The 16,812-nt window shown below is 41.0% G+C and overlaps 1 protein-coding gene across 8 annotated transcripts in view; it reads right to left on the bottom strand.

Moving 5' to 3' along the window:
• The window catches only part of Znf827 (zinc finger protein 827), a 170,711-nt gene that overhangs the window by 15,723 nt on the left and 138,176 nt on the right, over positions 1-16,812 (bottom strand). For all 8 annotated transcript variants that reach the window (XR_002818969.1, XM_004645439.2, XM_023705731.1 and 5 more), the window contains exons 9-10: positions 3,921-4,058; positions 678-849 (exon numbers count right to left, since the gene is read on the bottom strand). Coding sequence is in view for 7 of the 8 variants with exons in the window: in XM_004645439.2 (XP_004645496.1) it covers positions 678-849; positions 3,921-4,058 (310 nt within the window). In the remaining variant the exon portion in view is untranslated. The remainder of the gene's footprint in view (positions 1-677; positions 850-3,920; positions 4,059-16,812) is intronic.

Genomic DNA, 16,812 nt, shown 5'->3' with positions numbered 1-16,812 from the left:
AAACCAGCAGACAATACGTAATTCCTGCTGAGCACTGCCACTCCTGGGAGTTCTCAATGCATTTTTTTGTTTAAATGTATTGCGTTGTTACAAGGTCTCACTATGCAGCTCGGACTCGTACTGATCCTCCTGTTTTCAGCCTCCCCAGCTCTGGAATTACAGGCCTGTGCCACTATGCTCCAGACTCTGTGGCCAGCTCAGCCCACCCTGGGGCGGGGCTAGCGTGGCATGTGGTGCTGGGGATTGAACTGCGGTCCCTGCATGTGCCTACGCAGGCGCTTTACTCTGCTCAGCTATCTCACTGGCCTCCTCAATGCATTTTTTTTTCAGGCTTTTTCTCTATAGTTTGCAGGCAGTGCAAGGTGCTCAATTACCCATGTGGGTGCTGTGTAGACCTCACTGCTTCTCTTTGCTCTAGCTCCATTACTCCCTGGTGCTCCACTGCACAGAGGCAACGCCAAGCCCACCGCTCAACCCTTTAATTAGGGCCACCAAGCCAAGAAAGAAGCAGTCTGTACAACTGTGGGGTTTAATCTAAGCAAAGCTCACATTAAAATGAAGAGCAGCTAATGACCAAGAAAGGAGGCTGGGTGATGCTGTGTTCCGAGCAGACAGGCAGGAAGCTGCAAAGCAGGAGCCTGAGAGATGCAGGCTCTCACGCTGCTACCTGGACTCACCTGTAATAGTAAGGGTGCTTCTTCCCGTCACTGCCTTCAGAGGTGACAGCGCTGACAATGTCCTCAGTGTCTGTACTCACCAGCTTCACAGAATGGACGGTCAAGTGCTGGTTCAGGTTCGCACGGCACTTAGCAGCGTAGGGGCACAAGTGGCATTTGTATTTTCTTTCCTCTGGGGAGGAAGCAACAGGAAGAAACCCAGACTGCTCTCAAAGAATGAAATCTCAACCCCTGCAAGAGATCACTTACAGGTACCAAGGACAGGATAGTTCAAGCGTCGTTCCAAATGGAGACAAAGGTCACACTTGCAAACCCTAAATATCTAAGTCCATATGCAGCAGCTCATGCCTGTATTCATATTTCCAAAGAAAAATGAAAGTCTCCCAAGTCACTATCTCTGGGGCAGATTTGGTAGAAAGCCTAAAATTTGGGGTCTTATAGTGACCAAACTAAATATTGATTTATTTTCAAATATGGAAGCAAGGTATAATACTATAACTCAATCAAGGGACAGTACTTCACGTCTCCTGAGGGGGTTCCTTGGAGTTCTCATGCTTACTTTTCCTCAGGTCCTTTTTTCCTACCATTCTGCTTTCTTCTGGTATGTACAGCCTCTTCTGACAAGGTGAACACTGCAGGTATTTAATGAATATTGGGAGAGGCTGGCTGGCTGTGGCGGGCTATTCCTGTACACCCAGCACTGTGGGGACCCAGTGAAGGCGGAGCATGAGTTCAAGCCCAGTCAGGGCAACTTAGAGGCTTAAAAACGCCCTGTCTGCAAATTAAAAACAAAATTAAAAAGAGCTGTGGAGATACAGCTTAGTGCAAAGGTCCTTGCCTCAATTCCCAGAATCATCACCACAATCACACACACACACACACACACACACACACACACACACACAGAGTGTGAGTGCACATGTGAACAGTTGTGTGTACTTCTGTGCCCATCTGTCCTTCACAGGTGGGGGATGCCTTAGAAGGAGAACGAAACAAGCACTCATAGAACCGGAGGAGAAGAGAATCCCCACCATTTTCCCATGCTCCAGGCCTGTGTTAACCACAAAATAAAAACTAAAAAAAAAAAAAAATTAAAGGGAAAATAATGACTTGTATAAAATAACTTAATTGGAAATTTTCATTTTACAGAAATAAAAAATGTCAATTAATTTCTTTTTTTTGAGTCAGGTTCCTTTTTTATTTATTTTTTAAAATGTCAATTAATTTCTTAATGGAAATTCTCTCATAAAACTGACTAATGTTTCAGGATCATTTCCGGAGCAGCATTCTGAATTCATGTGATTAATCAAGCAAATTAAAGTACAAGGAGCAGGGTTGGCTTTCATGGTACAGATAAGGGTAGCAGCAGAGGCAGCAAAGAATGACCTCTTTTTCTATCTGTAATTCTCAGTATTTCTGGGCTTGACCTAATGAAAATACTTGTTTTAGTTACTTCACACAGAAAAGCATGAGGAAAAGTGACTACAACGAAGTGTAGGTGGTCTCCCCCTGAAGAACTGGACAGAAGGTGGACAGGTACCAGAGAGCCCTCTCCTTTTCCTTTCTTCATCAGGCTTAAGAGGCACTGCCCGTTTTAGGGTCGCCTTCTAGAATTTATTCTTCACTTACTAATTCCTTAAGATGAGTGCTCATTTTTTTTTTTTAATTTGTCTTTATTTCTAATTAAAAACATTTAAAGATATAATTTTCCTCTGGCCAGAGCTATCACTGTTTGCTGTAGTTGTAAATATGAAGTGTTCTTTTTATTTGTTCATGTCTGGTATTTGAATTTTTATTTTCTCCTTTTTATTGACCACTTAAGTAGGCAATTTTATTGATCTTCAGCTATTTTAAATTTCATTGAGTATGCTCAGTGAATACGGCTGATAAAACTCTGCTTTTTAAAACACATTATAGCATTCTTTGTTGCTTAGTCCAGGACTAAATTCTGCTTATAGTAGAATTTAACCACTTACCAGCTGACCCTGAGTATCACTTGGGCAGCGTGTGCGATTACACAGACTTTCCTGCGCATCCTCTGAGCAGGTGTCACCTCAGCCAGTCAATCCTTATACTGAATACATTTGCTAAAATTGTTGTTTTTATATTTTCTGTTACATTATCTTTTAAAAATTAATGAAAAAGTACAATTTTTGGTCAATATAAGAAATGAAAAAACTCATCTTGTCCTAATAAAGCTCTTTATCTTGCTTTATTCTGTGTGATGTACAAAACTCTTATTTGTTTTTTGGGTGTTTTGTAGAAAGAAGATATACAGTATTTGGGTATTTTAAAAACTTGATTGCCAATGTAAAGTCTGAAAAACTTGATTTTATTGTTCTTTTTGGATGGTGATGGGGATGGAGCCTGAGTCTCCTAAAGGCGCCACGCTTCCTCTACCACGGAGCATCAGCTCCCGACCTTTCATTTCCATGTCATTTTTTACTACTGATATTACCTTATGTTTTTTGTCTTCACTTATTTTAACTAACAGAATTACATTTATTCCCCCTTTACTCTTTTTTTTTTCAAAATTTTATTGATAAACAGATAGCAATGAGACAGTTTCATATCAAATCGGAAGTATAGTTTCAACAAATAATAAACTGCATATATTCTTCTTAGTGGTTAATTGCTGTACAAGATGTGGACTTGAGATCCTATTTACAAACACCATTAGAACAAATCATTCTATTCATTAGGAGAATACAACTATATATCTATCCTAACCACTTTGAATACACAGATACAAAATGGACATTCATCGGTATACCCCATTTTTTCTAAGTTCCGTTATTGAATACCCCCTTTACTCTTTGTTCACTTGGTTTTCTTCCTCTTCCTGACCCTTCTAATCAACTATTATCTGTCCACCCTTTGATGTAGATAAAGGCAGTGAACAGCTCCCCACCCAGGTGATTCCCTGGCCTCAGCGCAGGAGGAAAGGGCTGTAGTCCACTCCCTGCATCTTTAAGATGGGATCGACACATCCTCTGCAGAGTTCAGGAATTTTATTGCTTCACCTGTTCTGCTGCCCCACTTGAATCCAACACACCATTTGAATGAAAAGAAAACCTTTCCAGGGTTTTATTTAAAAATGCCAAGTAAGAAGTCCTGCAAAGGGCAGGTGAACTCACTTTCCCCACTTCCTGTAACAGTTCTCTTGGAGAAACATGACTTCCTGAGTGAGAATGAAGAGCTCATAATGGTGTGCAAGGGAGGGTGGCCCTGGCCCCCACTCACCTGTGTGCAGGGACAGGTGTCGGGACAACGTCTGCTGCCTGCCAAACACTTTCCCACACACATCGCAGGGGAAGAGCTGGTCATTGAATTTCCAGGAAGGCAATCCGTTTCCTGCCTCTAGGACTATCTTTTCCGTTTCTGGGGCAACAGAACAAAGCATCATGAAAAACTAACAAGGTGACATGAACAATTTCATTTTAATCAAAACCAATGACTTCCTCCTGAAGGTGGCTAGTAGCTATGAAAACACAGGTTCCAGGAGCTGGACTTCAGGCTCACTTTCTGACTCTAAGAATCTGACTCTGTGACAGCTGCGGTGGCAGGTGGGTTCCAATGCCATTCATATCTTCAGCGTTTTCTTTCATCCCTCAAGGGCTTGCTAGAACTGTGCCCAGCACCCAGAAGGTATTCCATTAGTAGTTGCTGAATGAATGAGTAGCTGAGTTGTGTGTTAAAATTCCAGGGACTCAGGCTCTTGCCAACAAACAGTAAATAAGACATTCTAAATCTTAGATTCCAATGTGAAAACAAATGGCCAAATCCTTTGAAAGGAAATACTCTTGCACAGCCCTCCATGATGCTTTGCACTATGTTTTATACCGTGTGAAATTCTTAACAAGGAATTTATACTACACAAACTGAGTGATGGCTACGGCCTGCTGCTCCACAGGAGACTCACGAGTGTGCAAGGGTGTGTAAGAGAACAAGAGGATGTAACCAGAATTTCCTGAAAAGTCTCATCACATTTGGGGAAGTGGTGACTGCCATGAATTACATGCACACAATTCACAACCATGAGTGAAACAAGTGGACGTTAACACGTTGTCGTGTAATCTTTAAAAATATATTTTCTCATTATCATCCAGAGGTTTAACTTTAATTTTCATACTGATATTTCTTTTCTATGAACTGTCATGGATTATACTGTATAAACATTCCTTCTCTGGACAGGTAAAGAGAGGTGACAGAGTGAAAAAGAAGGGGACATTTTGAAGGGGACATTAATCTGAGTCTCACTTTGAAGAACAAGACAAGTAATCCACTGAGCTAATGTCTCATCCTTCATCTCAGTAAATTATAGTGAATTCCTTACAGCACGGGCCTGCACACCCTGTGGGAACAATGAAATCGCAGCAAGAGCTTTCCATAAGGTCCAAGCAGACAAAAATTCTCAGATGACTGGTCAGAGACAACATCAAAAAAAAAAAAAAAATTATTTCACACAATTTAGTTAGAACTGTCTCCCAAATACAGTCATCCACCTGTATTTGGATGAGTCAACTGGATCAATTTTCATTTGAATGAAGATCTGCCAGATAGTGTTATCTAAAAAAAGAAGAAACAATACGATCGGACATTTGGAAGGAGGGGAAGGATGGGTGAAATTGCAGTAATGTTTGCTGTGAGGTGCTCGCCAGCAATCCCAGCACTGATAAAACACACTTATTGATTTATCTGTGTTTGTTAAAACTTAGCTCTTTGGGCCTTGGGGAGAAGAGCAAGTGGTCTTATTCAAGCACAATGTATAACAAAAAACTTCTAAAAAGCAAGGGGCAGAAGTGGGAGGATGGTGAAAAAGGGAGGGGACAGGCCAATTGAACTTCTAAAGACCAGAACCACTCTCCCAAGACTGTCCTTGAGTTCAAGCCATGGGCATTTCAGCCAGGCAGACAGGAGAGGGTATTTTAAGTAGTTCCTTTTAAGTGTGTAATCAAAACAGTGCTTCAAAGGAGGACGACAGCAATAATTATAAGGAGAGGTCAAGAGGGTACAGGGTCTTCTAAGACATTTCCAACAAGAATGAATTAATTGGGTCACAGACCCAACAAGTAGATGCAATTAAAAATAAAGATGTCTCTTAATAATTTTTTCAAGTATTAGCCATGTACTTGAGAAGCTCAAGCACCATAAAAAGTCCATTTCCCTCCATGGCCTTACAAAACGATGACAACTATGAAACGCAGCAGAAAAGACATCACACAGTTATAGTGAGGCTGGGAGGGTTATGACGAAGACACCCAGGACAAAACCCCAGCCGTGTGCCCAGACCCCTAAGCTTGTCCAGGGCTTGCTGCTCTTCCTCTGGATGTCTACATTGGCCACAGTGACCCTTTCTCCTTTCCCATGTAGGAATGCCTTTCAGTACATCTAAGCTGCCACCAAATGTTGCCAGTCTTACCTCATGGATCTTTCTGGGCCCCATCCAACACCTTAATTGAGTTGTCACTTCTCATCAAGCTGTTGCATTCAGATGAACATGCCTCTCTACCTTCCAGGAGCTCCTCCTCACTTCACAGTTTGCAGACAGATATTTCCAAGATGCAAACATATCTTGTCCTGTATTTCAAGGCGCTCAGAGGCCAAACTTCTTTCCAGGGCCACAAAGACCCTTCGTGGGCTCTGGCCACCTCCTATCTTTAGCTCTCTGCTTTCCCTCTCACCGCCCCAGTGCCAGTCAGATGATCTACTGAGCCATTCAGGAGCAAACTATTCTCTTATAAGCGGTCATTGCTTTTGAATCTGTTATTTCTCCATCAAATACTCTCTACACCACTTCAGTTGTATAATAAACCTGAGAACTCTCAAGTAAATCTCAAATTTGTGAACTTCACTTTCTTGGAAAAACCTTCTCCAGTTCCTCAGGTAAGTTTAGTGGTTTCCCTTTTTGTCTCCCAAAGGACTTCTATGATATGAATACTACGACTGCATCACTTTTCCAGACAACATCACTTGTTGATACATTGCTATAGCTGTGATCTGGGATGGCCCCACAGTTCCATTACAGTGAAGGCTTGTGGCCCTATGAGGAGGTTGTAGAACATTTAGGGAAGAGGTCTAGTGGAAGTTAGGCCCCTGGGGATCCTCTGAAGGGATTCTGGGATCCTGGCCACTCCCCTTGCTTTCTGCCTCTTCGCTGCTATGACTTGAGCAGGCTACTCCCACCATACTCCTTGTCATGGTGTGCTGCCTCACCATGGAGCCAAGGTAAGAGCACCAAGGAACCATGGACCGCAACCTCTCAAACTGTGAGCCAAAATAAACCTTTCTTATGTAGAAGCTGATTCCATCAGGTGTTTTGCTACCATAACAGTAAGCTAACATCTTATCTTCTGTATTATATATCTCCTACATCTATGTTTCCACATATCTTTTTAAAATAAAGTACACAGCACAGCTCAACATGCATCAGTGATAATTTTACATGTCCCTTGGCCTCTTTTCCCAGGTAGAATGTTGAGTCATAGGAAGACAAGGCTCTGTATTTGTCATATATATAGTATACATATATATGGCACTTAGTATGCATCTGTTAAATAAATAAATGACTGAATAAAAGGAGTCAAGTGGCCAAGTGAAACAAGGAAATACCTATTATTATTTATAGTAGGAATGACTAGGTATTTAGTAACATTAAGGTTTATCACTCATTCAGCATGAAAAATTAGGCTACCTGCCTTCTGAATGGATATTTGAATTCAACCCCCAAAATGTGCATTTATGATTCTTAGTGAAGATTTTAAAGTCATACCTCCAATGATTTTATGTACTTACTTCTCAACAGTGTCAAGCTGTAAGTTTTTCTCTTTAGAGAATCTTTCTGGCAGACATTGATTACTGCTTAGCCTGCTGGTCGTATCAAATATTCCTTCTCCCCTCCCCTCTCCCACTGTGAGGGCAGCTGGGCATACATTCCTATTAGCTGGCCAATGAATAGGCTTTTGCTTTCCTGATAAGATTAAAGACACAACTGGGTGTTGGTCTTCTTTTCTTTGTTTCTTGCCTTGATCACAGAGGAAACGTCTGGGATTATGGCAGTCACTCTTAGGTAGATGATGACAGCCCAATGCCCAGGATAGGGGAAAGGAAAGCTGCAAAAGAACCAGAGCCCTTGATGATAGCTCACCTAAATGAATGCCAGCAATCATCCATCCTGGATTTTTTTCTTATTGTGAGGAAAGTAAGTTTCTGTTTGTTTCAGCCACTTTTAGGTGGGTTTTCTGTTGCTTATGGCTATTTATTTATTTTGCTTTTGGCTTTCTTAACTGAAACTCCCTCCCATCGGTCTTAGGACTTTGAGGTGAAGTTCTAGTCTTTGCCAACCTTTATTTCCAAACTCTAGCATCCTTTGAGGAAGTCTCCATAAGCATGAGCAATAGTAATAAGTGTGTAGCCAGGAGAACATATTTTCATCTTAGATATCTTCTGTTCTACCTTTAAAAGCCTTATAAGCTTACTTCAGATTCTTAGGGAATTTGCTTTTCAAAATGTTTTACTAAAACACAATGCATGATAGAAAAATATACTTATCAGTAATTGCTTTTGAATCAGTTCTGAAATCCCCAAACAGCTTAGAATATAGCTATCATTTTAACAATTTTGCTTTCTTCATCTTTATTCTCATATCCCTTAGTATTTGTTTCACTATCTTAAGTAACTGTGAATAGGTAAGATTATCATTCCTATTAGCAAACTACTTTAACTGTTTTTTTTATATGGAGTCTTTCAGGATTATTACCTCCTACAAAACATTTGATTTCTTGTCATACACTTATATCTGATTTACAGAAAACTCATAAATGCCTCACTATTTTGGTAGTACACACCCAGCTAGTCATAAGTTTCTTCTCTACTTTTCTACTTTGAGTCTTTATTTTGAAAGTCATTTGGGCTTTCTTAAGTAAGGCTCTTTTTGCTACTATTTTTAAAATTTTTATTATTGGATCTGAGGGCGTCACACATACTGAACGTGTGCTTCACTACTGAGCTACATCCCAGATAACTTTTTGTTTCAAAGGAAACAAAGGGAGTGAACACTTTTATTCCTGTAGGAGAGCTGGAAAAAAGGAATAACATGGTAGGAGAATCACCTTGTCCTCAGGCTCAACATAAATCTCTCAACTGGGGCTGGGGAGATGGCTCAGTAGAGTAAGTGCTTCCCTGGCAAGTGCAAGGCCTGAGTTCAATCCCCGGTTCCGCCAAAAAAAAAATAAAAATAAATAATAAATAAATAAATAAATAAATACATTTCCCAACTCTTCCTGTTTATAGCAGGCTCTTCTTATTCATGAGGTTGAGGCTTAATTGACCAGCACACAATTCAATAAGGAGTGCTTACGACCTAGTGATCCAAGGGCCCAGGTCTCATCTCATTGCTAAATCCTAGGAAGATGAAACCCCATCCAGAATTCTTCCCATGAAATAAACCCATCTGGCAGAATGTGGGTGGGGGCTCTATCAAACTCTGCTGGGCTACACGTCAGATTGAAAAGAGGACTTAGATATCTTCAAACCCAAGCTCTTCCTTTTCCTAAGACTAAAATGAAACACTAATTCCAAGACTTCTCTCATCCCAGGCCACCTCATGATGTACAGAGTTGTATGTAACCAAGTCATTATCCTGATCCAAACCTTAGCTCAAGGCGGAATCTCAATGATCACCTTTTCAAAGTTCTCTTCTTACATGCAAGGAAACTGAGACTGAGAGAACTTAAGTAACTACTCTGCTAACCTGGCCTGTGACTGGGAGAGCAGAACCTGACCCACGTCTCATTCAAGCTCCTCCAGCCTGTAAGAAATCAATGCCAAAGTCTACAATGAGCAAAAAAAGGATTTTTTTCTTTTCCTGCTCTTTGGCTCTGAGTTTAATAATCTTGGTTACAACGGGCATGCAAAGATTTGGCAAAGATTCTCAGATGCTAGGATTTCTTTCCATCTCCCTTTCCTGTAAAGGTCAGCCTAGGATATTTCTAGACAGAGAAGGTACAGATTATAATATGCTAAAAACTAGAATAAAGAAAAGCTAAGAGGAGGATCAAATTGGAATATCCTAAAAGTTAAATTATCTGCTGAAGAAAACTAGTTATTACTGAAGAGAGTTCCCGTGGATCTCTCATTGTCATTGGGGATTTTTTTTTTTTTTTTTGCGGATCCGGGGATTGAACTCACGCCCTTGCACTTGCCAGGAAAGCGCTTATTCCACTGAGCCTTCTCCCTGGCCCAAATAGAAATTAAAAACAAAACACACACACACACACACACACACACACACACACACACCTTAGAAACAAAGCAGAGAAAGAAAAGGACTTTTGCCTGCTGCCTTTCCATCTTGACAGCCTTGTGCATAGCAGGGCTCTGTGTAGGATCCTGTGTTCCCTGACGGATTCGCCTTCTATAAGAGCCCTCTCTTGGAGCAGAGAAATGTCAAAAGAGGAAGCTGTATTTGGTTACAGCTGTGAGCACAAGATTGGCCCCAAATGTCACCTCAACACATAAGTAACTGTCCCAGATCACTGAAGCCACGTTGCTGGTCACTAGAAAGAGGCACCAGGCTTTGGCTCATTCCATTATGATTTATGGAATCATGATCAGTTTTTTCATCATCAAGTCTGGAGAGCTTGGAGCAATTAACTCAAACTGAAATCCTCTGAGTAGACTGAAAGCTACCAGGTCACCTGCCAGGCAGGGCATATACCCTTTCTGATTAGAACCTACCACTTCTGGCACTATGGTTCAGTCTCCTGTGCTCCACCCTGCCTCTTATCAAAACAAGTGCCCACTTGCCGAGGCCAGCTTCTGAAGCTGAGTTAGTTGTAATTCCTCTTTATTCCTATGCTTACAGGTTCTCCTATATCCTTTTAAAATAGTTTCCTAAAGGGTTAATTTCAATGTAGGGTAACTTGCTAACACCTACTTTTTTGTCTTGGAGAATATTTTCTTTTTCTGTACCAGATATTGAACTCATGACCTCGTTTTCCAGGCAGGTTCTATGCCACTTAGCCAAATCCCTGGCCCTCTGAGGATCTATCTTAAAGCATCAGGGCTACACTGAGAGTGTTCACAATGCAGAAGGCTAGATGATGGCTCATCCCATTATTTCTTCTGTCCTTAGTGTCCCTCTACAAGGTATCAGAGGTGCTACCCAAGGCAGTGCTGAAAACCTCATTAGGCTCCCATGACCACCTCTTCGCAGTTTTCGCTGTGACCAATTTCACCTTTAAAGACCACTGCAAACATTCCGCAAAGTATGCGATTTTATGCTGGTCGGTATGTCAGCTCAACAAACTGCGAGAGAAGCAGTCTAGCAATGGATTTTGTCAATCCATGCCCAATTAAACACACTGGGTGAAGAGTCTTAGGCATAGAAGAGTTCACAGCCTTGATCTTCTTTGGGTTCATGTCAAACTTTAATGTTTAACAAATGTAGCAAGATATACTTTTGCATTATACTTCTGGAAGGCATAATCACAGGTCTTGGGAAGATAAAAGCACTTCTCTGAAAATTCCCATGGAATATATCTACCTTGTAGAATTTGGGTGGAAAGTCTATCAACTCCATTTCACAGAATACAAGTCAAGCGGAGGCCCTGGATATTTTCAAATTAACCCCTTCACTGTCATGAGAACAAAATGAAACATTAATTCTAGGATGTTTTCTACCTCATGCCATCCCACCATCTGTAGGATTGAGGGTAGTTTCCATTTCCACAGGGACTAAGTCTCCATCCTGCCCCAAACCTTGGTGTAGGATGATTCCTACCCATCATCATGTTCAATGTTTTCATAAATAAAGTCACTGAGACTGGAAGAACTCAAGCGACTTCCCAGGTACTCTCTCCAGGAAGAAGGAGAGCAGAGGCCAATCAACATCTCACTCATGCGCCTCTGAGACCCAAAAAGTCATGGCCCAAGCCTCCTACAGACAAGGGCTTGCCCAAATGCTACCTCTGGAGTAACATGCCAGGAAGGCTGGGTGCCATTTTTTGCTCAGTGCTGGGCAACAATTAGCCTTAATAGATAATCTATAATTGACTTACAGTCTTTTTAGCTGGTGAAGAACCATGTGTTATCTGCATCTGATTCTTTACCCAAGGCATTTTCTTTCTTTTTTTAAAAAAATATTTATTTATTTATTTATTTATTTATTTATTTATTTTTGTGTGTGTGGCCAGCTCAGCCAACCAGGGCCGGGGGCTGGCTGGCATGTGGTGCTGGGGGATTGAACAACGGTCCCTGTGTTTTGCTTAGCTTAGCTTGTTCTAAGTAGGTGCTTTAGACCACTGAGCCATCTCACCAGCCCAGGCATTTTCAATTGATAGAAAAACACTTAATCTTGATTCCTCTGGTAATAGAAAATGGTTAGAACCAAGGACCCCTGATTTCAGTGAGGCTGACCACAGAGAACTTGTGATCACAGAACATCTAGAAGCAGACAGTCACAGCCAGAATCTAGACCAACTGATGTCTGTCATCTGTTTAACTTAATGTTAAAAAAAAATCTAAAAACAAAAGATCAAGACCAGTGATTCCTCAACAATGCATACTGAATAAGTGGGACAGTCACATTACCATGATTGTGTTCACAGTCCTGAACAGCAGCCTATAATATGAAATCAAACTGAAAATACTGACTGAAGTCATATCTAAAGGACCTGTTTACCATCTTGCTAGTTACAGAGACCAGAGACCACCTTTTTTTTCTTAAAGTTGATGGTGGTCTTAACAGATATCCTCAGCACGTCCTGGTATTGAGGACATTTATAGATTTCTGGCAGAAACTCATTAGACTTGGGAGTTGTGTCATTTCTTGTGTGGATTTCTGACACTGATGATTACCTTAATATTTAACAGGACATTTGTTTTTAGTGCAGCAATTGTTCAGTTGCAAACATGTGGGTCTGTTCAACTTGCAGAGTTCTCAGAGGCTGGCCATGAAACACAGCTCTGGACAATGAGATATAGGCAGAAATTTCTGCAGAGAGATTTGCAGGATCTCTGACTACCCCATTTCTTACTCAGCTCCTCTTACAAAATGGCTTTTTCCTTTGACTCTGGGATCCTTCTCCTACAAGTGTGGAGTTGGTGAAGCCATCTTTCAGTCACAAAGATAAAAACCACTGATAAGGGTGGAAGCAGAAAATTGGAAGCTTGGATTCTTTTTCAAACAGCTTCACCAGCCTACGAGGCTACTTCTAGGTTACATCTAGCTTTACTACAGTAGGTTACAGCCGTACACTGCCTACTTCTGAATTCCCTAGTACAAAAGCAAAACAGAACCTCAATTGAGTAGGTCTCTGTGGTTAGGCTGAACATAACATAATTCTAAGACAGACTCCATTTTTGGCTGTTTATTCCCATTATGGAAATACTACCAGGATTTCTTAAAAGTACATGAAAGAAGCCGTGCATGGTGGCACTTGCCTAGAATCCCAGCATTCCAAAGGCAAAGGCAGGAGAATCCTTATGAGTTCAAGAGCAGCCTGGGCTACAAAGTAAGCTCAAGGCCAGCCTGAACTGTATAACAAGACCCTGTCTCAGAAAAAAAAAGTGCTTAAGGAGATAGTACATAATTAAAACAAGATCTTACATTTATAGAGAATTTATTATTTGTGCTAGATACTATTCTACTAATTTTCACTTACACCTTAGACATTATTCTCAGCATTCCCATTATATATATATATATATATATATATATATATATAGATAGATAGATAGAGAGAGAGAGAGAGAGAGAGAGGGGTCAGGCTCAAAGTGGTTTAATTATTCAAGGTCACCTAGCTAAGTGAGAGCCTATCTCAAACAATTCTGATTCAAAAGCATTATGAATGCATTTATTACATTACACTGATGAAGAGGAAGATCTTACAGTTCTAATTTATTTCTTCAGAGAAAAGTATTATAATCTGGGTTTGTTCCACTTTAAATTTTCTTTTACACATCAACTATAAAGAAGTAGTAGTGGGCCAGCCAGATAGCTCAGCCAACCAAAGTGCCTGCTTAGACAGAGCGCAGCGGCCAGGGTTCAATCCCCAGCTTTCTGTGCTGGCCCAGCCCCCAAGGGCAGTGACTGAGACTGGGCATGGTGGCACATGCCTGTAATCCCAGTGTTTGGGAGGCTGAACAATGGAAAACCACTATGAGTCCGATCTATGTAGTGAGACCCTGTAGACCCTATACTAAATACATATTAAAAAAAAAAAAAAAGAAATAGTAGCATCTATGGTCAACCTCCCCACACCACAATGAACCCAGGATTTTTGCACCTAGGATCTTTGCTCTGGGCTACATATCCATCCATCCATCCATCCATCCATCCATCCATCCATCCATCCAATTTTAATTTTGAAAATAGGGCCTTATTAAATCACTAAGTTGCCCAGTTAGAGCTCAAACTTGAACTCTTTCTGCCTCAGATTCTCAAAGTGCTACAATTATAAGCACGAACCACCATAGCTGGCAGATCACATAAATTTTAAAACAGGCTCTCTTGGAATCATACAGCTCAGAGTCTCTACCTCTTTTCTGTTACCACCTCTCTTCGGTCTCCTTGCTGGTCTTCATGCTGGGCGGACTGCTGTCACATGGTATGATTTGGCCCTGAAGGCCCGTCAAAGGCCCACGTGTTCAGAGTCTAGTCCTCAGGTCTTCTGTGTAGTCCTATGGGAGGCAATGGAATGTCCCAGGCCACGAGGCGAGGGGTTCTGCTTGCCACTTGATTCTGCCATGATATGCTTCTCCCAAAAAGCAATAGGTCCGTCTGATCACAGATAGGGAGCTCTGAAACTGTGAGCCGAAATCTTTTGTCTTCAAAAATCCATTACTTTATGTATTGATTATAGTAACAGAGAGCTAACACAATGCATAGAAAAACATCCGCATGCCAATTACAAGACCATGTATTGAGTGTTTTTTCAACTCTTCCCAGTACAGTGGACTCCTGAACTGCGTGAGAGTTATATTCCTATTTGAACCTGCAAATTTCACCTATAGTCAGAAAAATGCCTATAAATGCTGATTTTTTTTAAATAGTTTAATCTCCAAGTATGCTATGTTTGCCACAGTTATATAATTTAATGTACCAAAATATTGTATCAATTAAGACTTAGAAGGTGCAGGGTGTTTTGGCAGCATCTTAGGGATCTTGGGCCTTTAAGAACAAAACTGTTTGTGAAATAGCTACAGGATGCACAGCAACCTGTTCTGATGCAGGAATGCTGGTGCATCTATAGAAGATCGGTTACAGCACCCAATCAGCAGCAAGCTAAACTGAGTAACACTCTCAGACTGGCTACCTGCAAATCTCCCACCAAAAACAAAAAACAAAAAAACAAAAACATTTTGGAGGATATCTGCTATTTCCACCAATGACTGTCGCTCTTAACTCCAAACCAAGGCTTCATGGGGGGTAGAGTGTAAAAATAAATGACCACTCAAGCAGAGAGTTCCTTCAAAACCCTGTTAGGTGACAGTGACTCTTTAAAAGTTTTGTGATTTCCTACAAGGTATGTGAACACAGCAGAACATCAGGAGGGAAAATATCATTAGGCAAGTAGGAGACTTGCTTTTGCCTCTTTACTACTGAACAAGGTGCTCAATTTATATTTATTGAATAAATAAGGGAGTAGGCAAAGAGAAAAGGGTAAAACAACCATGGCTAAAAAAATTAGCCTTTTGGGTTGGAGACACAGCTCTGGCAGAACACTCTTCTAGCATGATGAGCCCTGCGCTCCACCCTGAGCACTAAAACTAACACTTGCTCCCAGACCAAAACCAACCGAAGAACAACAACGACAAGTACAACAACAAGAACAACAGACTAAACCAACAATCATACAGAAAAACCTTTCTATCGTACTGTAACGAGCTAGGGATGTAGCTCTGGGGCACAGCGCTTGCCCATCATTCACGAGGCCTGTGTTCACACCCCAGCATCTCAATAAAATAGAGGAAATATTCCAAAAGTTGAAAATTCCAATTTGCTAAAATACCTTTTACAATACTGAAATTTTAATGTTTATTTTCTCCTGAAATTATGTGACATTATAGACCACACCTACAAAACAGTTAATGTTTCTTTTTAAAATTCACATCACAGTCATTTACAAATATTATTCTAGTAAGCCTCTGGAGGTCCTGCAGTTCCCTTTATTAAGACTGCAGTCCACTGGTATTCTCGATTCTCTTATTCTTTTCTTATGGACAAGCTTTGATCCTATCACCCATTCCTTTAAAGATTTCTGACTTTCCTAAAAGCCCTTATCAGCTCCTACACACTGCAGTATTCTTGTGTGATTACATCCAGTTTCAAATTTTCAGCACTACTCCGCTCTCTCTGCGCCTAACCTCCTGGATTCCACATTAATACAAAATACACCTGTTCTGCTCTGCCTTTCTTCTGACCTTGGGCTTTAGCACATTATACAACACTCGTGAGCTGATGAGCTGATTTAACGTTTTCAGGCAACACCGATCAGAAATATTTTCTGTCTTGATGCAGACATACTATTTATTTGATCAAGCAGGATTAATGCTTTCCTATGGTGGGGATTTAGTTTATTTATTTTTCCCCAGGTGGGGAATCAGAGACATAGGATGGGAAGGACCGTGTGTCTTTGTCCCTTTGGCTCATAAGCAGTCATTTACTTTTCACAGTTCTGGAGGCCTGAGGTTCATCTGCTCATTCTGCCCTCGCAGTGCAGAAGGGAGGGATCTCTTCTGGGGGCTTCCTTAAAATAAGGGAACCAGTGCTATAGATGAGGGTGCTGTGCCCAACCTAACCAGCTGGTGGAGGCCCAGCCTTTTCTTTCCATCACCTTGACAGCGAGGATTTCAATAGGTGAGTTGTGAGAGGGCACTTAGTGGCCCATAGCTACGTAGCTATGGGAAGAAGGAAGACATTATCAGCATTTTCCTACAAAAGTACGCCATCAGGACGGGCAGTTGCTACTGTGCTACTACTGATAATACTAATTAACACAGTTGGCAAACATTTCATTTTTACATAAATAAAGTAGGCCATCTGTAAAATTTAATTCTCAGTAATTTGAAAGCTGTGAATGTAAAGGTAGGTACAGCAGGAATTGGATGAACAGCTAAGATGCACTTAGCA

The sequence above is a fragment of the Octodon degus genome, unplaced genomic scaffold, assembly GCF_000260255.1.
Source record: "Octodon degus isolate 3935 unplaced genomic scaffold, OctDeg1.0 scaffold00227, whole genome shotgun sequence".
Lineage (NCBI taxonomy): Eukaryota > Metazoa > Chordata > Mammalia > Rodentia > Octodontidae > Octodon > Octodon degus.
Note: the sequence above shows the minus strand (reverse complement) of the source record. Positions and strands in the feature narration are given on the sequence as shown.